Below are 26,604 nucleotides of genomic sequence, written 5' to 3' on the forward strand. Positions count from 1 at the left end.
ACTTCGTGTTCGATAGTCTGAAATACCGATTGTGTAAAAAGAGCAGATGTTTTAATATGCCCTCTATGACTAAAAGTGTCGAGTTTAAGAATTACATTCAAACCGATGATCGAAATTAGCAAAATCAACAAACGTAAAGAGTTTTCTTTACGAGTTGAAAACACAGATGCATGCATATAATATATGTAATAGATTTCATAGTAGAATTCATAATTGTCAGCTATTAATTGGCCACCGTGGAATATTTCATTTCTTTCCCTTTTGCCTCATGTTACTAATAACACTATATTTCTTTAATTGGGTTTAGGCTCAAGAAAGAAGCCATCTGCCGATAAATTAGAATTAATTGTGCTAATATCAAGATCCGTTAGGTTAAGAAGCGAAGATTTGATTAAATGAATCTTCATCTGTCTCTCGTAGCTTGCATTCACAACGTACAGATCCATGTTTAAAATTAGATTTAATTTTTAGGTTTAATTTCAAGAAAGAAGTTATCCGTCATCCACCGAGGGGTTCTTTATTTCTAATAATTTTTTACTTAGAATTCTATCTTCTAATTGTGTTTTATATTTTTATTTTATAATTCTATCTTGTATTTGTTTCTTATGTTACTGCTTATATGTACATGTTGTATGTTTCTTTACATAGATGTTTTCAGGCTCAAGGAAGGAGACGTGGTATCATCTGCCAACAGATATCTTATTTCTTATAATTCTTTATTATAATTCTTTCTTATATTTCATTATTAAAAATATAAAAGAACTTGCTATTTTGGCTAGCGATTACCTTTCCTCGAACATAGAGGTTGTTCGAAGGATCTACACTGCCATCTGCAGTAACGCGCAAAGAAATAAACATGACGGAAGATAATATAGGCACGTTGGAAGAAGAAGCTTTAAAACGAAAAGAACGCTTACAAGCTTTAAAGCGAAAAACTGAAGATAGTAAAGAAAATAAGAGCGATGCCGTTAGTAAATTACCAAAGTGAGTTGTCTTCCTTTTGTTAGAGATTTTTAGATTTGATTTATACTAACCTCAAAATAGGATGTTTATTTGTGTTTATGTATTTATTTTTGGCAGGCCAAAGTTTAGAAGTTATAAACCACAAGATGACAGCCTTAAGGAAAAAGTTTTAGAAGAAGCAAAACCTGGAAATGTAGAAGCAGAAGTGCAGGATCAATTAAGTGCAGCAAATACAAAAGTTGTTATTGAAGAACTTGTAAGTAATTGTACTTATGACATTAACTTCTGGAATTAATATTTCGTGTCTACATAAACTGTACTCTGTAGGATATTAGTAACTTAGCACCTAGAAAACCAGATTGGGATTTAAAGAGAGACGTTGCTAAAAAGTTAGAGAAATTAGAGAGGAGGACACAAAAAGCAATAGCAGAACTTATAAGAGAACGCCTTAAACAAGGTCAGCATGACTTGGCTGCTGTAGTAAATATGGCAGCTAAAGAACAGACAGAATCACCTACCTGATACAGACAATCATTTGTGTATTTTAGGGTTTAAATAATTTTGTACATATAAGGTTGTAATAAAATATATTTTTAGCAATTAGTTGTTATATTTTTCATTTATTTCAGTTGACCATATTTGATACATACACACATGTTTATTTCTAAAGGAATCTTATTGACTACATGACTAATTTATAGATCATTATGGCAGCAATAGGAACTGTTACACGAACAAATGCCAATATTAAAAATTATATTTTATAGGGCAGCATGATCTCTTTGATGATGAATAGATAGACAAACCAATACTTTTAGTGACATTTCCAGAGTCTAACATTATAAAAGTACAATGACTGTGTGTTAACAACCTTTTATACATCTGATATCTCATTGTAAATCAGTTAACATAAGAATGATTTCTTTACTGAAGTATAAGTTGACTCGAAGAGTACTTCTATATAATATCTAAGACACTCTTATATTTAATTAATAATAGTACATACATAAATTACAGTCAAAAATAAGAAAGTATTTTTGATCTTATCATATGTAACCTACTATTGCATAGCCTTGAAATTATTTAATGAAATGTCAGCATATAGACATTATGTTTAAATACGAATGCCTCTGAGAGTATAAATAATTACTGTTTCATACTGAAATACATTATTTACATACTTATTCAAAACTTGTTTACTTCTTACATTAAACTGTGTATCTGTTTCTAGTCAAAGATTAACTAGAACATCCAGTACTTTGTCGATGTGGTTAAAGAAAAAGTATTCCAAGCAGTATTGCGAGTACTGTAATATAAATGAAATATAACTTTTATAATATATTTATGACTACTTTAATAATCGACAAAGATAGATGAAAATAAAAGAAACAAGGTACAAACCTGCTGTACTTTGTACTCTTCCTTGACTATTTTTATGACTTTCGTTGTCAACTGGTTTCATTGTGCTTCTTTCAGGCATACTTGCGTCTGTTACTTCATTAGTAGGTATTGCCATAGTAACTTTTCCAGGAGGCATTGAAGTAGTTGGTGCATTTGTTAGTTTAGAAGTTGTCTGTGCAGTTGTTGGTTTAGAACTTGTCTGTGCAGTTGTTGGTTTAGAAGTTGTTGGTTGTACAGTTGTTGGTTGTACAGTTGTTGGTTGAGCAGTTGCTGATTGAGCAGTTGCTGATTGAGCAGTTGCTGATTGAGCAGTTGTTGGTTGTGCAGTTGGCTCCATAGTTGTCAAAACCGTCGGTTTGGAAGTCTCCGTAGGTTTGGGCGATCCAGAGCTTTTATCGTAGATATTACGATAAATGACTCTGTCGTCTAGTGGTTGTACTGGACGATAATTGTGTGTCAATTTTGAACCGTCCGATCCTTTAATACTGCGGAAAACGGCCAACTAAAAATCAATTTTGTAAATGAAAAAGTATTCTAAATAATCATTAGAACATAAGTAACAAAACATTATGCACAATGTTCCTAAATTCTTTGATCTAATTTTCAATTCAAATTCAGTGACCTGTAAAGTGTTAGGAATGAATTCCGAATTGAATAATAATTACTTTCCTATTCACTACCACATGCAGTATTTAATTCTAAATCAACTAAAAACCTTCCACTTCCATGAAATGAGCATTTCATAAGTGATTGGACATTGTCCAGTTCAATTCATTAAGAAACGCAATAGTTATAATCGAGAATAACAAAGACCATGTCTTTCTTTTCCATTACAATATAAAATTTCGTAGAAAACATTGCGATACATTTGAAATTTGTAATTTACACACAATTCTTTTCAACGGAAACAGAATTGTTAAACGAATCCTTAAAACAAGAATTCAAACGGTAGTCAGCAATTATCGAGAACGTTATTCTTAGACCGTTAATATTATTTCATCCAGCACCAGGTAGAACCCGAAACATGTTTTTCTGTTTCTGGTTTCTATCCATGACTACTTACTAAAAATCTCTATTTACGCAGGCGTTCGCACTCTACTTATTATTAACGATCGCTTTCACCGCTAGACTTTAAATCATGGAATTCAAACAGACGCGACTGCGAACTGTAGCATTGACGAAACACGTTTACACCCATTCTCAGGTTTATAATTAGAAAACGTGTTAATGTTTCGGTAGACGTTAGAGGAACAGTCTGCACGTGCTTAAACGCGTATTTAAAAAGTTCAGCTTTCTAAATACCTGCTCGTGGGATATTATCTGCGGGTGTATGAAGTCGATCCATTGCACAATCTCCAAGCACGGGGGTGTAGTTAACGACCCTTTGTACGTGTAATAATCTTGCGACGGGATGGTATTAGGCGCGATCAATTTGTTTAAGATGTTAACGTCACTTATCGTCGAATTACTGCCGACCGCCTTTATTTCTGGTATCTGCGGCATAATCGGCTCAAAAGTCGGATTCGGCTTGTCCGCTGCCTGTAACACGTAAGTATATTTTTCCAAGAATTTCATAAGAGCAAGCATTCGGGTATCGAAATGTATCCAATTTTTGCTTCTAAACAAACGCAAGCGTCCGTATGATGGAGTAATTTATCGGAATGTAATCATATACCGGATTGTTCCTATTTTTACGGAACGGAATTATAAATACGCATGAGGATCTTTCCCTTTCCGGATCACTTGTGTGTTCGGTGGCTCGTAGTCCAGCCTGAAAGTATTGGGTTGATGCAAAATTTTTACGTTTCTACGTGACTAACGAAACAATTTTATTTAAAACAAATAACATTTAACTAGTGTAACGTACACGAAGGGCACTTCTTTTTTCGATTTTACTTAGGTTTAGTTTAACCAGTGAACAGTTGTGAACTCTTTTTATTTATTATGAATAAAATATCGAAACTTTTGTATCGACCTAATATATTCGCGTTGTTAATACGTTGTGAGCTTGTATACCGTTTTTGGTACGTGCCATTTTTTATGAGAAAATATTTTTTGCGAGATACGTGTTACCAAGTAACGAGTATGTAAAGAAATGATAATAAAATATACAAAAGATATCAAAAACGTATGTATAGCTTAATATTTTATTTAAAAACTGAATAATACACTTTATAAGTAAAATATAATCGAAAATTTCGGTGGCCTGGAACGTATTAAAAATATTTTGAAATGCACCTAGAATAACCAGGAACACAAGAAAATGACGTAGATAATGCCCGAGCGTTACAGATAGCAGGGGAAATGTAATTAGCATGACTAATTTGACGTGTAACTTCAAACTCTACATATTCATACATGCGAAATTATATACGAGAAACGTATAGAGTTTAAGTTGTAATGTTGCTCTTTTGCATTGATATTTAAAGTGTGAAATATGTATATTCTGATCATTAGTGTCATTTATATTCTTTTAACAGGACGATAGTAAAATACTCCAAATTGTGTGAATTATGAATAAAACATATAAACCAGAAAATAGAAATTATTTTTTAAACGATAGTTGTTAATTTCCAATTGATTATTAGTGGGAAGAAATATAAAGCGAAAATTATAGTGTAACCCACAATTTAATTCAACAGATATTTAAAAGAAACGCGAAAGATTGTAAATTACACACAACATAATTATCATATTGTTATCTTATTTTATAATAATTTCCGTATTTCAATAGTTCTAGAATATAACTTTTCATCTGATACAATCAAATTGCAAATTTTATATATTTTTGACATATGAAAATATGCAAAATATAGTTGAATCAATATTTTTACGAAAATTAGTAAACTTAATTTCACAAACCATCAAACAGGTAATACAAACTTTCCATGGTACTTACACTGAATTTTATAAAATATAATACAATGAATATTTCAATAATTGTTCAACATTATGCGTAAAATTCAATCGTTGTGTGTCATTGGGATCAACGTATTCACATATTCAAACATGCTTCTTATCTTTAGTAGAAAAGGTTAAAATGTTATTAATTCACTTGAATATTTACGTAATACTGTGAGTGCTTACGTATTATACGGATCACCTTTGTTTTTCAAGAATAAAATAATAATAATAATAATTTAATATGTGTACCATTATGGGTACTTACGTTTTATACAAACTACCTTGTTTTTCAAAAATAAAATAATAATAACAAAGTACCAAGAATGTATTTTATGAAATAAATTCTTAGCCAGACCTAACTCAAATGACTGACCAGCGCAACCATCAGTTAGGAAACAAAGGTGGCCTATATAATACATACCACATTATTGTACGATTGAATTGTTTTACCTGGTATAAGTACGCCAGAACGGTCAAGCCATCCTCGTGTTTCAATGCTTCTTGTTGAGAGCCGTAGAGTTTCTTCCAGAACACCGCGTGTAGTTCCATCGAGAACGAATGATTATTGATCAGATCTTCAGATCCTACGTCATCACTTTTTCCCCAGTGAAAGTGTAATTGTTGAAATACGTATGTGTCATTCAACGGTCCCCCGGATATGGTCGGCAAAGAGTCAGGATCCGGATCAGTAGGCAGAATCATCACTGAAAGGATGAATCACGATAACTAATCACGGCGAAGCAGATTACGGTCAGAATTTCTATTTAATCGGTAAACATCCTCCGTTTTCAGATTCTTTCGTTACAAAAATGGGATTCCACGAAGGTTTATCTTAATTGTGGGACGAGACAATGTCTATGACGTGCGATAATCGACGGTAATTTGCAGTCGTTCAAGGACAATGGTCACGTGTGACGCACGCTTAAAACAATTATAGCGATTAATACTAATGTAGAGTGATCGCGCTTGGAAAACTGTTCTTCCCCGAAACAGAGGAAGTATTAGGTCGGCAAGAAAGTTTTGTCGTTTTTTTCAGGGAAAATTCAATGTTATATATTTCATCTGAGAAGGAAGATTATTTAATGATATATTGTCCATTATTGTTTGTAATATCCATATCTATTAATTAGGTTATTTATATTGGATGTGAAGGCAACCCTATCCTTTGACCACACGAAAAAATAATAGAAACTATCTTTGTTAAGCTCAAGTTAGAACAAATAAAGTATAGAGTGAAATGTATTTATCTTCGTTCATAATAAATATTTCTTTTTCAAGATTTAACAATCAAAGAACAGTTCTAATTTAAACATTGAAATTCAATAATATTAGCTTTCGATTGCCATCAAAATCATCCGTATCGTACAACGAACAACAAAAGAATAATTTTTACAATTCCGAATTCTTTTTCAATGTTTGAACGTCGATCTCGTTTGCTTTACCGGAATATTCATTACTTTTTTGAATATTTACATCGACGACGTAGGTACGTTTGCTTTTGCAATTCCGATCGGAGAGTTTGACAATAACCTGAAATATCGCGTTGACGCACACTTCAAACAAGAGATGCGAACGTTTTACGTTTTGTTTGATTAATGTAACGTCTTTATATTCGTTTTCGAAACAAACATATGGAAGCTATCAATAATTTAATTGTCAAAAATCGTTTCAAGCTTTTCTTACGTGTTCTTTATACATTTACCAAATTATATATTTACCAAAATTTATTGATATATGAAATTGGTACATTCGAAAGTTGGTTTCTTCTTTACATTGTCAATAATGCAATAAATCAGAATGTTTATTTAGTTTCTCTGGCATTATAAATACAAACAATTGACTTTTCGATTTTCGTGATACTTCTCGCGAAATTCTTCTATTTTTTAACTTTTTTTTTAATCGTAGAAACAACGATTTCTGTTTTTCTTGTTCAAGATTCTAAGCACGCAACTGCTAGTCTCTACATTTGTACAAACTCCTTAGTGGAAACTGTACGCCTATACTTGTCAATACATTAACCTTGCTATCATATACCTGTGTGCCCATTGTTCGTCATGTAGGCTGGGTGAGGGCTCTCAACGTTAAAAATTTCTAGTGGTGGAAAGGTAGAGTTCCAAACATCCTTATCTTCAATGTCAATGGGGGACTGGTATTTCCCCAAGCACGTCTTAAAACTGTCGCCCCAGTTTTGTGGTCCTAGAATGTGAAATTCAAAGTTTTCTTAGATTTCCACTGAAAATCCTTTTATCGTTAAACGAAACCGCTGCAGATTAAAATCATAAATTATTAAATAATATTATTTTTGCCGATTTCGGTTTATGCTACTACACATTTGATAAACATATGATTTAAAATTTTTGGAAAATTAAAATACATTTAGTAATTTAATCCAAGTTAATTTAATTCTATACAGTAAACCAATCAACAATGTTTCATTATTGATAAGTAAATCAAAGGTACATTTTGTAACACAAAATTATATGTTCGCTTCTACTTAGCAAAGTTACTCGCAATTGTCAAATAGTAACTAATTCACACATTAATTTATTAAAATGACAGAATCGAAGGACAAGTAATATGAAAATACACAACATTAATATTAATATATATCAAAGAATCGTATTCTCCGCAGCGGATTGATTTTAAATCATTCAGCATTCATAGATAGCAATATGCATAATTAACTCACCTTCTTCCCCGCTATAACCGAACTCGCCGTCACCGAGCGCCACGTCTGAAACAAGACAGAGTAGCTTATAATATTAAACAATTTTCACATTATCGTAAATCATACGTGATCGTTCTGTAAACAGGAATAAATCATCTTAGAAACGGTTCAGCAAATTTAAATAGGTCGTTCCTGTAAACATTTCCTGTCGGATTGGTGGATGTTTGAATGGATCGGTAATGTCGCTAATTAACGACGTATGCGCGTGCGATTCACCGATAATCACGCGAATCTTCTTACGCTGCTCAAATTGAATTCTGTGGAAGAAAAACTCGGGAGGAAAAGGAAGAAGGAGAGAGAAACGATTTCACAGGATTTATTTCGATGGATTTAAACCATTATAAAGAGGTTCTCAAACTTTGTAAATTTTGAACCACATAAATATGAATCAAAAAATATGCCCTCTCAATCAAAAGTTTGGGACCACTTGATATGTACCGTCACAAGTTAAGAATCATATAATTATATGATTGTATTTTGCAAATATATAAAATAAAATAACAAGAATAATGTATCTTTATATTTGACTATTACACATGTGTCCACGTTCCTTTCTCATACACAAAAATTCTCTAATAAACGTTGTCAAAAATCCGAAAGTTGTAGTCCAACAGTGTACGTAGTGTGGAGTGTTTATAATTAAAGAATAAAACATTTCAAACTAATATTACTTCTTATATACGGTTTTCTTGTTTCGCAATGATTAATATTTTAGAAGCATTGAATATTCGAAATAATTTAAAAAATGGATAGTTTCACTTAAATACTATAATTAGTATACTAAGAAGCTGAAAATAATCTATTCTTATAATTTTTATAGAAATTACATATGTATTGTGTTAATTATACTTGAAGTTGAAACTTTTACATTATAATAAAATATAAATGGTGGGTAATAATAAACGAGAGAACATTAAGTAGATTTATTATTGAAGATCAACATGAATGATGAGTGTGTTTCGTTCTAATCAATTTCGATACATCAACCGTTATCTTCATTAAAACGTAAGTAAGGTTCAAGTTGCAACCGTGTCCTATATTTATTTTTAAGTAATAGTATGGCTGAAAACTGAGTTTCGCAAAGATATGATATGTTCAAGAGCATTCAAAATCGTATCTCTTTATCAAAAATTATTTTCAAATAAATAAGCAACATTTCTCCACAAGAAGCATTGTACCGTCAAGAATAACGTAATGTATTTACCATTAGTGGTACGTGTACCACACTTTGAGAAACGCTGATCTAAACAATCGACGGGCACGAGGGATAATTGAATGAAATGGAGAATGAAATCGCGGCTGGCTCGTAGTCGAAGCTGTAAATACGATAATTTATACGATGATTTCTACGATGGTTTCACGCTTTAAGAGTTTGTGCTCGCTGGTATATAGGTACCTAAGTACGTACAGTGAAAGTTGATTCACAAAAGATATAAGTACGCCGCGGCATTGCGTTCAACTTGTCACAGATGAATTATTCTAGTCTCCTTATTAAAGGCCGTTGTCGTAGCCGGCCACAGACTAAAGAATATTATATCGATTTGTTGCTGGATAAACGTAATTACGGTTAAAACAACGTTACTCCCTTTATTGACTATTTTAGATGATACGTACCTATACATACCTATCGGATGCGCTACTACATTATACAATATAGACCTGTTCAATGTATGCAACGAGGACAACCTACCTTGTCAAACGGAAAGAAAATCTATTACGACGTATACGAGCTTTTTATCGACGTTCGGTTTCACTGGACTGAACGGAATCGTGTGAATAAATGTGATAAATACGGTTTTTGGGTAAGAGAGTTATGTGTTTACAGTTAGAAGAATTTTCAGCGTTTCGTGTGATTTGTCGGATCCCTTTGAACTGATTTTTTATGTATTTATGAGAAATATGATAGTGGGGAATTGGATAAAGTGCAACACGACATGAAAAAGTATATGAAATATTCGAAATGTAGTGCTTTTGATAGGGCTCGTTAAGAAAGAGCTTTTTATATTGTAATTCCACTTCTCTAATTACGTTCTATATTATGTTATATTTATCTGATGTACAAGGCAAATTTCAGTATTATTTTAATTCAGTTCGCAGAACAGTAACCGCGTTTCTCTGGCCTCGTCTCGGCAGTATTAACGGCGAGCTATTTATCAGTGTAATTTCTGTAAAACACATGTACACTAACAAGGGAAGATATCGAACGCAGAATTCAAGATATTACGAAACTTTGTGTATAAGTAGAGTAAGTCAAGTCTAATACATTGCAATTTCTTTTTTCCTGTCGACTTTTACAATTTTTTAAAAAATTTGAATTTTTTGAACAATTTTATTTGGCAATTATATGGGCGTAAAAAAATAATGTATTTTTATTGAAACTTTTTTTCGCTATCTCACACCGTTCTCAAGATAATCCACGAGAAAGAAAAATTTGCATTTTCTTCAAGAGGTGGCTTCACCCTTCAAATTGAAATTCGACGCGAAAAAAGAAATTTCAATATATTAGGCTTAACTTACTCTACTTACACACGAAGTTTCATAATCTCTTGAATTTCGACAACTTCCCTTGTAAGTAATAAAAAATATTTACACGTATCAAGAAAAACTGTGATGCACTCAAATCCTTGTTACAAGTAAAAATTGTTTTTCAAACACAATCTCGTAATTTTCTTGGTAACTATTTGATCGATTGCCTTCCCTTTTACAGTGCACACTTATAACATCCTTTGTTGTCGTCTTTACAAAATTGAATGAACACTTGTATGGCTTCGTGTTTTTCACACAACTGAGGCTAGACAATCACATGGAAAATATATTTGTGTATAATTTTTTAAATTCTATTTATATGTTTAATATGGTATACTGATTATTCATTATTTTATATTTTTTAATATAATTTCCTAATAAAATAATGGTTTCACGTGTTTAAAGGATATATAAGAGTATATCCAAAGCACCGTATCGTACCTTCTTTTATTGACTAGAAGAGAAATTATGGCATTCACTGAAAAGATCGTTTTACGTATCAGAAATCGCTCGAAAGTATCAGCTTTCTTCCTTTCTTTCCGGCTAAAATTGAAATTTTACCGAAATTAATTGAAATGAGTTCGGAAAAAGTAATTTGTATAATTATATACATAATAATACACACGTTTTCATTATTGTGTATGTAATTACATTATCGTGCAATTGTATACGAAATAAGTAAATTAAATGTTTAATCGATGTGTGGAAGAATGTTAGTAGAATGTTCACGGTGAATGTAAAGGTAAGGAATGTTAGAATTTAGAAACCAAAAAAAGTATGCTGGATTCATATAACAATGTGCAATTGAAATTATATAAGCTATAAAAAGGAATGTGAAAGTATCTACTTATTTAATGCACACGAGAAATTCCTCGATCGATTAGTACATTATTTAAGAGAGAGTAGAACGAATGTTTAGAAAATTCTTCCGAACTTTCAATTTCTTAGACAAATCTACTTATGTAACGTAAGTGGGTGAATTCTTGTAAACGAATTGCGCATATTTTAGATAGTACAATAACTAACACATTCTTTTGGTGATTGCTTCATTAAAGTTTTCATTTAATTTTATTTTGAGTACCGGCAAGTACACTATAAATTTAGAAATATAATTATGACTCTTATCTGTATAAAAGGTAATTACTGATTGCAGTAAGAATGTCTGGTATAAGTCCTGATAAATTTATATTAATAAGAAAATAGAATAATCTTAGAAATATACTTAAATTTATTTTCTTTGTGAGAATGATATATTCATTTTGAATTAAATTAAGTAATTTGTTTAGATTAAGGACAATCTACTTCATAGATTAGCAACAATCGTTTTTGTATTTTCGTATGAAATTAAATATCCGAATACCGAATTTTCCAAATTTTGAATAACTCCGGTATACATATTACCTACTACATCGAAACTTCTCTAATAAAACTTCACAGTTCTATAATAAACTTCTAGTATCTCCAAATAAGAGTTTTCCAAAGAATGATAAGAAATCTAAAAAACTTACCCAAAACGAGTACAATAACATAATCACGACAAACACAATTAAAATTCCAAAACAAAAAGCCAAGTACAATCTAAAGATCCTAAACGCAAGCATCAAACAAATAAATCTTCCCAAGTTGTAAAAACCTTTCTTTCAGTAAAAAAATAGAAACAAAGAAATATCCCAAAATCGCCCAAACGCAAACATCAAAGTAAGTAAAATTTCCCAAGTTTTAGAGACCGTAGTCGAGCAAACGAAAGCAAAGGAAACGAAAAAAACTTGGAATTATCGTAATCGGTCGCAGTAATGCAAAAACAGTTGAAACAACGTGTTATGGATAATTCATGATCCATAGATATATTCGAAAAGTTTCCAGTGGAAAACGGAACAGGTCGTTTCCTTGCGCGCAGAGCGAAAGACGCGCGCTTCTCGATTACCGGTTAATGAGTCAGCCTGGCAAGTTCCCTTGCCCCTACGGCATATACAAAGACGAATCGCGTGCTGGTGCTTCCAGGTCCAACGCAAGTATACGCATATGCCCGACACGTGCGTTGAATGACGACGATTTGCTTAGGACGGGCACATTGTTTCCGGGCAGATTACCGGAGTACGATGGCCAAGCGGGAGGTCCTTTCGTTCGACTTTCGAGGACTGCAAACCTATTCAGGTTTTATTACAGGACTGTAAAATAGGCTCTCTCATAACGTGGTTAACACTGAAACTGCCAGACGGGTTAAAATCATCCATTCCTGGTTTCTTCTTTTTGCAATGATTAAAAAGATGACAGATGTTTCTCTGAGAAATTATTTAAATGTTTGGTTCAAACTGGATTGTAAATCAATTGACGTTTGGAGTTTCTACAGAGGAATTTCAAACAGTCAATTTAATTGCTCGGTAGTTTCAGTGTTAAGAAATTCCGTGTTACACCGATTTCACTTTTACGAATTTCGTGTTAAGGGTAGACGCCACCCCCTAGAGACGTCTTAAGGTAAATTTTAGGAATTGTTTTGTTAATAACCGTTAAGTAAAAACTTCTGATTTTCTCCTAGGTGTATACTGTGATCTTATGATTTATATTTATATTTTTTCTACGCTAAAATGTTACAAAATGGCGCAGTTATTCGCTAGCTTCCTTTTCTGTAGAATATTCATTACTGGCGAACTCGATTGCAAACAACTAACACATCCAAAGAAAGAAAGTCTTGTGGATTTATAAATAGGAATATATTATCTGAAATGTAGCCTATGATTTTCTCGATATCTCAATTATTTAATTTTTTGTAAACATGTGAAGCTAATTTTTTGGGGTAAAAACAGGTTTTTATGAATGCTTATAATTTCTATAATGTTTACAATTTCGGGAAATTCGTTATGAATTCTAACATGGATTTTTATATAATTTATCGTACTACATTACTAATTTCTCAAGTCTCTAACCAATCTCTATTCTTCTGCAAGTACCGTATTTTTTACAAGGAAAGTAACATATCTACCGTGTAAAAACAATAACGAGTGCAATATTTTGTTTCTTTTAATTTATATATGTTATTTCATATTAACTTTTCGTACGTTCTGTATTATTATATTCTTCTTTCTTTGTTTGTCTTTTTATTTCCTTCTGTACTCTCTTCCGCATTTTTTCTTTTAAAAAACATTAAACAAATGAATGAGCCAATTTCAAACCAAATATCATCCAAGAACATCTGATGTCAACGTTGTCCTTTCCGCGCGCGAAATATTTAGCGTCGTGAACACATGCAGTAGATACCGGTAAACTGTTCCACGTTGTCCAAGAATGGAGATTGTTACGAGGACACGCGTGTTTCGTGGTATTTGACAAATTTCCATCGAGTTCATTCGTTCCCTGACGGTGGAAGGATACTGACGTGCTCTAAGGTCAAGTCAGAACCCTTACCAGACGAGAGCACGCTACAAAATATTTCATGTACACGTAACAGCTGAAAGTATAGTTTTGGTTGTTTTTCATTTTTTAATCTGAAGCTATTCAGTGTATCTTAAAGTTACAAAGTGAGTGAACCAGGTAAAAACACTCCGAATGGGGATGATAATAATAACCACGAAAAATCAGTAGACAAACCATGTGATTTGTCGCAAAAAAATACTAACACTGTAGCTAACAAGCTAAATGAGAATTTCCTGAAATTAATTGGCAAAGAAGATTTCGCTGATATGGGTAACGCAAAACTTACCCATTACCTCAAAGACATTATCAAGGAAAAGAAGGAAGCAAAAAGGTAGAATCCTGCGCCATTATTAGTACATAGGGAAATCAAATAAGAAGTCTTAGGCATAAAGATGGGAAACCAAAAAGCTTAAAAATGCACTAAAAATTTACAAAAGTCTCCAGAAAAACCTTCGTACGAAGAACTTACTGTTCTGAATAAAAATTTAACTGAATTAGTTGAAAAACTGACGAAACAGCTAGCCGAAGAAAAACCAAGCTCAATCATGCTTTTAACAAATTAGAATTGTATAAGAATAACAGTTATTTTCTACCCGCAGGAAACCTAAATGCTAAACATGCATCGTGGAATAATCCAATAGATAATAAAAGAGGAATCGCGCTAAATAATTGGCTAAACCAGAATCAAATTCCGTACAAATTATCTCTATTAAATACCATAGTGCCATCATTTCCAAAAAGCGGTGCCTTTATAGACATTTGCGATAACAGAATTAAATTAGATAATTTCTGCTTCCGGTAGGTTAGATTCTAAAATATGACAGTAACCTTAGAGCCGCATTAATGGTAATATCCGTACTCAAATGGTCCGATGGAGTTAGACGAAGCAAGTCCATCCACTAAATTTAATTTTAATAAGACTAATTGGACAGAATTTCAAACATATTTAATGAATTCAGAGATCACACTCATACCGAACAATAGAAATTTAACAAGAGATGAAATTGACAATTACATAGACCAATTAACACGTCGACTGCCACGAAAAACATCAGTGTATTATGTATTATTTATTCTTTCTATAGCAAAGATTAAAAGGAAGAATCATTAATTTATTTGATATCGCAATTCTTACGTTACACTATTGTCTAGTTATTTACGTCACTGAACATTAGTTATCTTACAAATTATAATTATTTTTTTGTAATTTAGATGCTCCGGTCATCGATCACCTCCGTGGCAGACAACGTGTTAAACACAAATATCAGTAGTGCAATCGATCATACAATTTCTCGTAATACTAATAACTATCACTCAACAAATAGATATGTTACTCCAATTATAAAATACCTAAGAAAACTGAAAAGCAACATTATCACTAGAGCTTAGGCTTAATCCAAAATCAAAACAATCTATCCTTAATTTGTCACTACAACAAAAAGAATTACCTACAATAGTGACGTAAGTGCCACAAATCCTGACATTCGATTTAATCACAAATTAGCGAATCAGGATATGAAAGGCAAACATGGGTGCAACACAAAAAAATTTTGGTGGTTGCAATAAAGTAAACAATGTATATAAGATGATACAGAAAATAATATAGATTTATATAGAAACACTAAAAATGTGAATAATTTGTACAAATAAATAAAATAAAGACCGGTTCCTCTTCGATAGTATAGTGGTTAGTATCCTTCCAAGTCGGGGAGAATAATAATTTTTATTGTCTTCCTTATGTAAACAGTTATGTAAATAGTTATACCATATTGCACATCTATTATATTTTATGTTTAGTTGTATAACATATACCCTTTTACCAAAATTTAATACGAAAGACCGTCTGTACAGTATTTAGTACCTTTCTGTACATAATAAACCAATACTGTCTAAGTAATACTACTTAGGATAAGTTATTCATTCATTGCAATAATGATAATTGATAATTGTTATATCGATAAGACCGTGCGTGCTTGAACCTTCAAGCCATTAGCGTAGTTTGAAAAGCTATTTCCTTTGTTATACTTTTTGTTCGTTTGAGTTTATTGCCCATACCTGTACATATTATAATTTTTATTTGGCCCAGTAAATGTTCTGTTAAAAAAAATTTCCATCAAATCCGAAGTAAATTGAAGGTGACAAATTTAATGCGCCCACTACACCGCTTGCATTTTTACAGTATAATTTCAAGAATATTGCCACAAGATGATACATTTTTAATGCGACTCTGTGTACAATTTGCGTGCACCGTGTACTGTGACGTTGCAATTAAAGCGTGCTAATTCACACGTTTGCAGATTGATCTGCGGAAATGGCAATTAGGTATAAATTGATTGCTTATGTCAAAAGATTTCTTAACCAAGAAAGAATTATTAGTTTTATGTATCTTCAATAAAATTTTTGTTGTATTTCTCTGAGAAAGTTTCATTCCATAGCTTATCCGTAGAAAATATTGTACACCAATCTTATCTTTATCTCAACCAAAAAAGTAGTTATAGGGTAACAAACGCGAACGAGAAAATTGAAATATTTGATTATTGAAAGTAATTTATACAAAGATCCATTCGTGTTCAACCCTCTATCATATTACACAATGCAAACAATTTTTAAGAATAATTCACTTCAATTTATTTAAAGCTAATTATACAGCTTAATTAAAGACAAAGATCTGCTATGAAACGCGTTCGTTCTTCGAATGCTGTATTCGCTATCTAATGCCGTCTATAATTTCATTTATCATTTAAGAAGGAAGGAGTTGTATTACATTTTTACATGACTCATTGTACAGGGTGCTCCAAACTACGAAACACTTTTATCGTTCTTCACGCAATTTGGAATGCTCGTCAATTAATCGAGACAATATGCATCACCCTTTTTTTTCGTCAATGCACATGACATCCGATGTTTCGATATTATCTCGTTTTTATTGATTTCTCCGTGGGTCACCTCGCGATAAGGTTGCTTCCTTCTTCTGACAGTAAAAACTTTCATTTATCACAATCATAATGTCCCACTGTTCCCTAATCGTAACGTGGGTACATGGTTTCCATATTTCACGTTGTTCTCATCATCCGAGGATAACCTTTAGCGTATCGATTCTATCGACATTAACGCGACATGAAGGCGTTTCTTGCTTTCCCGGCTAATTGCCAGTGGCACGTGAGTATCTACGTGAAAAAAGTATGTCGTGCATTCCTATACGTAATTCTATCGTAACTTCTACCGTAATCTATGTATGTGTGTTTATCTCACGCGAACTTGTGTTGGAGATCGATGACATTCGTTAACCGTCACATGTCATTTTGTTCGAACTGATTCCAACAAGTCTCATCTGTCATTATGACATTGACGCTTGAACCTGTTCACACCCATCCTGCGTAACTCGGCTATACACTGCATAATTATGCCTCGCGGCGCGATGTCTGTGTTAAACTACTATAATGGTGACCTTTAACTATAAAATTCGCAGAACTATAATTCTTGCAACTTCTCTAATTGTATGTAATTATCGAAACATTAGATTACAGAAATATTAGAAGAAGCTGTAAGAAGAAATTTCAATATTTAGCAAATTTCAATGTTTAACAAAATAAAATGAAAGAACATTTCTATATTGAGATATAAAAGTATTACTTGCTAGTGGAAACATTCATGTTTAATGTAAATGATATTTTACAGAGTATACAGATTTTAGGAAAGAATTTCTTATCATTATAATTTATCATGATCTTTTGATAAATCAAATGCATAAACGTGTGCGGTAGAAAAGTCCAGAGTGGAAGAAAATTACTGCAGTTTGATAGGGGGAAGTACCTTTTATAATGATAGTCAATACGTCACGAAGATAACATCATGAGAAACAAGGAAACTAATAAAAATACGTGGTCTGAGTTGAAATTAAGAAAAACAGGCTTTTTATTTGCACAGTTTATTATTTTTATTTGTAAAATGAAATATAAATGTTGATTCACGAAAGAAACACATAACTTTTATAATTTATTGTTTCTCGTATAAAAGATGTTTCATAATTAATGAATATTGATCTAGTGTACTCAATTTTAATCTTCAATCATCTTTTTTTGTTTTATTATTTCTGTCTCTAATAAAGATTTTAAAACATTTGATTGAATTTAAACAAAGAATAAAAATTAATATTTGGAATGATTTATAGATTCTGCTTAGGATTTTTAAAAAATTGTATTGTCATTTTGAGCTATTTTGTCGACAATTCTAACGTGTTAAATTATAAATCGTTCATAAATTATTTCTTAAATGCAGAGTTCATAGAAAAATATGTATTATGCAATCTCGTAATAAAAAAAAGACTTTAACAAGATTAATGAATATATTATACATTTTAATATTTCGCGTGTTACTTTCTGCACGAAGTAACTTCTACCATCGATTGTTAAAGTATACACAACTATGGTCACAGTAGTTTATTATCAAACACTTGTTCCCGGAACTAGTATAATATTTATACGGAAAGTAACATTTCAAACGATACACTAAACTCGTTTTAATTTTAAAATAAATAGAATTTAAATTCTATTAATATGTACCAATTTAATTTACATTAAACTAAATTCGTTTAAATTGAATTTATATTAAACTAATTTCGTTTCAAGTTATATTAAACCAAACCTATCAAAAATTGTATTTTAAAAATTTCTTAATCGTTTCCAGAGAACGTGTAGTGTACATAACTGATTGACGTTAATGCTTTCATTTTCACACGTTCTATTCATGATTGTACGTATCCGTAACCATTCTATGTTCAACATTAATTCATCACAGATCGTGTTACTCGAAACCATGTGTCACATTTGCTAATGTTTAACGGTCATAATTCATGAAGACTAATGCCATAAGACGTCAATTGTATCAAAGCAAAAGTGCCCAATATTTTTCGGCATAAAATAAGCTATACGTTGCAAAGTTTTTTCCCTCCAGCAAATTTCAGATTCTCTTCGCGATCACATTACTATGTTTAAATTACAAATTCGATTATTTTTAACATAATAAAACCATTAGCAGACAAAATACAATTTTCTTCGATTTCAATTTTTAAAGTACCCTTCCGCACTCGACAATATTTTTCATTATAAATATTCACTATTTCCTGACGAAATATTGATATTTTTGGCTACTAACGTAAAGAAAAATTCTGTACAACTGATGGAACTAAATTAATTTTATTTCAGTGTTTCGTGTGACAGCTTGTACAAAATTTAATATTGAATTTTAATCTTTATAATTCTGCTGCGTTGAATCACGTGGCGACTGATACTGACCTCCCGAGCACAAAGGGTTAAACTATAAAACACATAGTACTGTACATTAGATTGAAATACAAGATTTCAACATGATTTAGTGGTACACGACCTTTGTTTATAACACTGTAGAAGAAGTGGAGTTTTATTCAGCTCACTTTTTCTCGAATTAATGGCCAGGCTGTGAATTTACATAAAGTTTCACAATTTAGTTACCTTGTACCGTAATTTAAATTCTTACTTTGTACCTTTTATCAATGAATATGTCACAGACACGTTTTATGTGAAACAGAAGATAAAAGTTCATGTACTGTAATAAATTGACACCTTCAACTGTACATCTATAAATAGACACGAATAACGTGAATACACCTATCCCTCGATTTGCACGGTTTTCAAAGCAACGGATTTAAAAAAAGGATGGTAAAAATAAACATTTTTGCTGTGTGCGTATTCTTATAATAAATTTTTAATTCCATTCAATTGATAACACTGGCATTAAATCTAAAAAAGGAAATTCTCCTTCTTACATACATACAAGAACCATTCATGTGAATTAGTGCAATGAAGTTCAGTAAATCTTAAGCAACAGAAAGATGTATAACGTTCTGCTTTTTCTAATCGGAATTTTAAAAAACGTCATAAAGCATCATTGCTACTGATTAGTGACGAAGAATTATAGTTTTTTAGCATTCTTATAATTGGCGTAAAATTATATAGATTTAGTTCCTTGGTTCAACATTTGGTTCCATTTTTTATGTATTTTATATGTATTTCTCGTTTCTATAAACAGAATGAGGTATTTATAGCTTCACATATTTGTCAGTTCACGAATGAACCGATAATGTTATGTTTTTTATAGTATTTTACTTCTATTTTACCCTGAAGTAAATGAATTTAATTAAATAAGTAACTGACTAAGTTACGCACATTTTGGTTTGTTTTCGATTTACACGGTTTTACACAGAAAAATCCACGATTTCCATTCATACGGTATTCCGAGGAACCCATCTTCCATGTAAATCGGGGGATAGGTGTGTCCAATAATAAACATTTCTTTTTAAAATGCCAAAATCCTTCGAAAAAGTTCCTCCGGAAGAAACTATCTGTACCGCTCAGTTATCGCGGAAATTTCCCGCGATGCCAGCGAAATCCCCGCGTATCAACATCTCGATTGCCGATTAATTTACTTATCAAATTCAGTCAACAATTCTCCGCCATCAATAACACGGCTCAGTTTCGGCACGTTTTTTTCTGTGCGGAAGGATTGCGCAACACATGGCATGCAGCAAATCGTACAGAATGTTTATGGACGGTGCATATCTTTCCGGGGCACGTAACTTGTGCGATAATGAAGCTAGAGATCCGACACAATGATTTCTTCTCATTCCGTTTATCCTATGAATGTCCTTCCGACAGAAAACTGCACATAATGTTTTTAAAGGATGGTACTCTTTCGATGGCGAATTAATGACCACTGCGATAATCGCCCCTTCGTAACTGTTCTTCCTCCTTCTTCGCTAAATCGCGACTTTGATAAATGTGTCGTGTTTTTAAAGTGGTATACATTCATTTTTGGAAAAAATAAGTTACTGTTAATTTTAGTGAGATATAGATATCCCCCTTTTATATGTATAATCAGACGATTGTCAATGACGTACGATATCCTCATAAATGAATCAACAGAAGTTTAACTGTAAAACGTTATCGCAAAAATATTTTATTTGAAAATAGAATAAGTCCATTTGTAGCTAGAAAATTGTTTATTTTCTTTAACAATTTTATTAATTATTATTGCATAATAAAATTTAGCAAGTTTATGGTTTTATGAACATTACCCGAATTGATTAACGTTTGCCAATATTTTTAAGTCGATTCAAACGCAAAACGTAAAGTATTTCAATGTATACAAAAATGGACTTGTACCACTTAAAAAAACTGTTCAAATGTATATTTTGTTTAATTGTATTTTAACACTAGTATTACTGTACCCGTCAAAATAACAGGTTTTAGTTTCCTTATTTTGTAATTGTTGATGTTTTAAAAGTATTTAATACCTGCAATGATCTTGAAAATAAATGGTTTCGCTTAAATACTATAATGAATGTCTGAAGAAATCGTAAAAAAATGTATTGTTACAGTCTTTATAAGGATCACATATCAACGGAATTAAATGCTCGGTAGTTCTAGTGTTATGGCTGAGTATTTATCTTGTGAATATACATGTAATATCAATTAAAATGTAACTAATTATTAAGCTTTTATTCTTCTATTATTTGTTATTCTATACTACATATTACCTGAGTACTGTCCCAAAACTTTACAAATGTCTATAGAAGTGGTGTAATGCAAAGTTGTTTGAGAAACTTTATATCTTCAACAATTAAATAACCTCAATCTACAAAAAGATTTAATTAATCACCTTCCTAAAAGTTACCCACATTTAAGGAATGAGGCAATCAATTAACGAAATCGTAATTTACTTCCACAACTACTAATAAAACTCTTTCAAATAGCCCACAGTTTACAACAGTCGTCTTTCATCAAAAGATCCACCAATATCACTTTATGATAGCGAGCTCACATTATCTTCTACTTCTTCGAAGATTAAGTAGCAATCTGCTCGTAGCAATAAGAGCCAAGTCAGCGTCAAAAAAGTTTAAATGTTCAAGTTCTATCATACTCAACAAGATAGTAGTTTGGGCTTGACGCTGTACCATGCGTACCATGCGTACCATGCCATGAATTTTTTTTATTAAGGTACATACTAGATAAACTATCTATATTTAATGTAGCCCGATACCGTGTGAAATATTGATCAGTGTCAAATATTGCACCCTATCGAAGGTTCGATACATTTCACGATTGATTTCACGAAGGTCGTGATAAAAGCACGTCGCCGTAGAATCTAGCAAAAACGACGATTGACAATTTCGGTTTCTCAAGTGATAAATTGCACGAATTAACTTAAAACTCAGGCTCAAGGAACATCGAGTTACCTCATCTTATTCAAAATTTGAAATACTGGCTTAATGCAAAAGTTTCAACATTTTTTTATAAAAAATAAAAGAAATTTTTGAAATACATTTATTGATTTAATCTATTGCATAATTTCTATTGGTTGCTATTCTCCCCCACCTTTCTATAAGATTATTTATTCCATGATTGTAAAATTGTGATTTCAAAGACAAAAATGAATCCAGTGATATTTTCAGTTGCTCGTGAAAAACGTCAAAACTTTTGCGTGAATCCAATAATAGAATTAGATTAGCCACGATTCTTTCTGGTTCTCTCTAGCGAAGAAAGCGGAGCCTGAAACTGTAATTAAAGTTCGCGCGCCATGTTACGTAAATTTCTTCGCCCAAATAGTAAAAACTTATTTATATCGGCGGCAACATTTGTTAATGTGCAGCAAATCAAACGGGCGCATACACGTGCAACGAACGTTACATAAGGCTCACATCAGTAAATGACACTGTTGTCGAAAGCTGATTACAGTGATCACACATATATATATATATATATATATATATGTGTGTGTGTGTGTATGTACACATATACACCCGCATTGATTACATTTCTATAATATTGCAACTCAGATTATTCATCGAGTAATCGAACTTTAAATTGAACAAGAAGAGCTTGCGGTGTCTATGACCGATTTCCCTTCGTAATCTATGTTATTTCTTTCTGAATTATTACTCACTCTATTTTTGTCGTGATAATTAAAAATGGTAACTGTACAAAATGTGAAGTGTGCACGTAATAAATGTTTAATTTTATTTTTAATAAATTGAAAAATGCTTTTGTAATTATTAGAGTGTAAGTTTTCCATAGAATGATTTCATTTAAACTAAAAGACGATCAGGTGAATTTATTTGAGTGTTTAATTTAACATTGAATTCCCTTAATAGAACAATCGTAATGTAGGTGACAGAAATATATGTGTGAAAGACGACATGGACAGTTAACTTGCGTTGATTTTGTCGTCAAATATTTACTTGCACGTTTCTGCTAAATGTTAAGGAGTACATAGAAAAAAGGTTAGTTTTCTTTGTTCGAGGTTCTTTCTGGTAGTTAAAGTAAGATTCGAGGTGATAATATTTCGCGTAATCCAGATAATCATTACTACAATTGTTATAATACCATGCGTATTAAATAGTTTTAACAAACTGAAATGTAGTTGAGAAATATCGACGATAAATGTGACACTGAATTTTCTATACTATAAAAATAATACAAAATTAACAATAATTAACATTATGAATTTTAAAAATTATTTTCCATTATATTTTTGAAAAATATGAAGTTTGCATGTAAAAGTTCACTTTGAGCAATGTTTATCGGTGAAGCAAATAAAATCCATGTGGGTACAATGGAAACTGACTTTATGGTAGTAACAAATGCGTATTATGCATTATCTAACTTTCCCTTTTCATAAACTTTATGTAACGGTTTTGGTTCGTGCTTCTTGTATGCACTTCCGCCTCGGATGGAAATATTCAATGATGTTCTAATTGTCTTTTACATACCGTTTCTATATTGCAAGAGCATAACCGAGTTGTACTATGCAGCAGCTAATACCGACGCGTACATCCATGAATTTTAAGAGGTTCCGTGATATTAATAATAAGCGCCATTAATTCGGAAGTCACAACTTTGATAACGGTTATCAATATATACCGGACATTATAATTTCATTATCACCAAATTCTTTTTATATTCCGTTATTTCGTTTTTATCTACCTAATTAGAATCTCTTAATGGGATTGAACCATATACAGAGAAAATATTATAATTTTCAGTTATAGAGACTGCAAAGGGCAACTTAAACAAAGTAGTTCTAACAAATTTTCTTATGATATAAGAGAACTCTTTTATTAGTCATCTATTATAAAATATATACGATAGAGTAAATATACTTTCATTTAATTATAGCTGTTATTAATTATCCTGGTGACGTGTTAATTGGCAATAATCAGATGCAATATTAATAACATTGACAACAAATATAACATCAACTTCCAACCGACTACTTTTAATCGAAATTGAAAATTCACCCCTGACTGTCACTTAAAATATGCACTTCTTTTCTTTTCTATTATTATTGTACTACTTCCTCGATACTTCAAATATAATTTGCTATAAGTTATAAATAAAAATTACTGAACTTCACATTGCACAAAACTATTAACCATAGTCAATCATGTAAGAACTTAGTTTCTAAAAATACAGAAACGCAAAGTATAAACGTAAATGTCACACAGGAAGGACCCAAAAATAATATCGAAACATTTAAATATAGAGTCACCTATCTAATATACTTCCCAAATATTCAGTGATTTTGTTGAAACTCTTCAAAGATACCGTTTCATAGATGAAAGTCCGACGCTGTACACTGAAACTGATTTGATTTCTTTCGAAATCACGGTTGACAAGAAACGAAGAAATCGACATTGGGGAAAAAACTTACTGTACAACAAAAGAGAAGCAACAACGAAGATCAGAAGACCCATTGTGAATCGAACTGGTCACTTTCTTTCACAGAACAAAACTTCTTCACACCGCCAGCACTGACTCTCGATATGCTACCTATGAAATGCGAATACTCTGTTACGGTCGGTGGTCAAGTGAGCACTGTCGGCCGCTTGCCGGCTATGTTAAATAAGAGTCCACCACTTTTATTTCACGGTAGCCTATCGACTCTGCACAAATTTAATAGCAACTATAGAGACAACGAGGCTATTGACGGATAGGTGAATGCGACGATAAGAATGTTTGTGATGGCTGGGCATTTTCGGTGATCTTCCTTTATGACTCATAATATGAATGGGACATCTCGATTACCCAAAAATTCTCAGCTTCCCCACATTTCCATTGTCGACTCAGTCGTGTATGAGTAACACGAATTCATTATACGCACTTGAAAATGAACGTTGATGGTAATATATTTTGGTGCACCGAATATTCTTATCGTCTATGAAATGTAAAAACGTTCGAACAACAACAAAACTTGGTTGTCAAGTTCCTGACGTATAACAGTTCAATATACAACATTTTAAACTATTCTAGTTTCAGCAAGTATCAATAGAAGTGTCTGTCAACTGTTCGCTGCGTTTTAATTCTTCGAGATAAATACCCCTTACTATTAATGCGCATTTGTTATTTCAAATCGTGATGGGCGTGAAATATTTGTTACGATGGAAGTAGGTTTTCGTTGTTTATAATATCATCGAATGGATTTTTGATAATTTATATTTTCGTGAAATACTTCATCCCTTATAATACTGTCAAATGAAATTGTTCAAAAATTCATACTTTCACTAGATTTGTATGCTGTATGAAACTGCCGAATGAAATTCTTGTTAAATTAAACCCTCTTTGGAATGAAATTTTTGAGAATTCACTATAGAAATACGGAAACTACTCCTATTACCATAATTCAAAACAATATTTTATAAAGTTCAAGAGAATATTTCAAATAGATATTAACAGACATAAAGATCACTTAATTCCTTCAGATCCCAATTAAATGTTGTTTTTCTATTAGGGACAATTCTGTAAACCAAACTCATTCACCAGGCCGGTAGGCTGTGCTTAAATATATATTTTATATATTTTAAATATTTTAAATATTATATAAATTATATTTATATATATCCATTTTTTTATATTTATTTATAATTATATTTATATATAAGTTATTTATGTTATATGTATATATTATATTAATATATTATAATTATATATAATATATTAATTGTAATACTTCAGAGTAAACGCAGAAGCAGAATAAGCGTAGAATTTCTTTCTTTTCCTAATGAATTATGAACAATAAAATAATTCTGATGAGTACGATTGTGAAAAAAACGTAGTAGTTAATTTAATCTCGCTCTTTACACTTTGAAGAACCAAACAAAGCAGTAAGTAAGAAATTCGTTGATACTTCCCCTGAAACACTTTACAAACTTGTAAAGTTTGTAAGAAATGTGAGGTTTCTAGTTATCGCTGTTTCCTTGTCAGTGAGTGATTAAAACGCTTAAAAACTGGTTACTTAGAAGATTGACACGGATCCAGTTCCATGGAAACTTATTCATATTCTTACGGTAGTTCAGTGACTTCATTGTTTATCGTGTTTTCAATTATACATCGTCGAGTATAGTCGCGGGAAGGATCAGGTATGCATAAGGGAGGATACTTTGCATATAAGTGGACTGAAACGATTCAAATAATAATTACCCGACGCATGCTTGCGCAAAGCAGATCCTGAATACTTCAACTCCTACATCAGCGAACGGAGAGCTACATGTGTGCATACTTTGCGCGCACATTAATTGAAATTCGCGATGATCCGAACAATTATTAACTCTTTGCAGGTTTTATACGAAATACACCTTT

General features: G+C 31.9%; 2 protein-coding genes across 2 annotated transcripts; one reads left to right on the forward strand and one right to left on the reverse strand.

The window, feature by feature from the left end:
- Window positions 1–816: 816 nt before the first annotated feature.
- Window positions 817–1,563, forward strand: LOC116425607 (coiled-coil domain-containing protein 12). The gene is made up of 3 exons (XM_031973564.2): window positions 817–984; window positions 1,081–1,219; window positions 1,291–1,563. The coding sequence occupies exons 1-3, from the start codon at window positions 857–859 to the stop codon at window positions 1,483–1,485; spliced, it is 462 nt and encodes a 153-aa protein (XP_031829424.1). The 5' UTR covers window positions 817–856; the 3' UTR covers window positions 1,486–1,563.
- LOC116425606 (carbonic anhydrase 13) lies at window positions 1,564–24,859 on the reverse strand. The gene is made up of 7 exons (XM_031973563.2): window positions 24,680–24,859; window positions 7,958–8,002; window positions 7,303–7,464; window positions 5,719–5,972; window positions 3,667–3,903; window positions 2,365–2,866; window positions 1,564–2,269 (listed from the first exon to the last, which is right to left on the reverse strand). The coding sequence occupies exons 1-7, from the start codon at window positions 24,720–24,722 to the stop codon at window positions 2,235–2,237; spliced, it is 1,278 nt and encodes a 425-aa protein (XP_031829423.2). The 5' UTR covers window positions 24,723–24,859; the 3' UTR covers window positions 1,564–2,234.
- Between the last annotated feature and the right edge of the window lie 1,745 nt (window positions 24,860–26,604).

Source organism: Nomia melanderi, chromosome 13 (assembly GCF_051020985.1).
Source record: "Nomia melanderi isolate GNS246 chromosome 13, iyNomMela1, whole genome shotgun sequence".
Lineage (NCBI taxonomy): Eukaryota > Metazoa > Arthropoda > Insecta > Hymenoptera > Halictidae > Nomia > Nomia melanderi.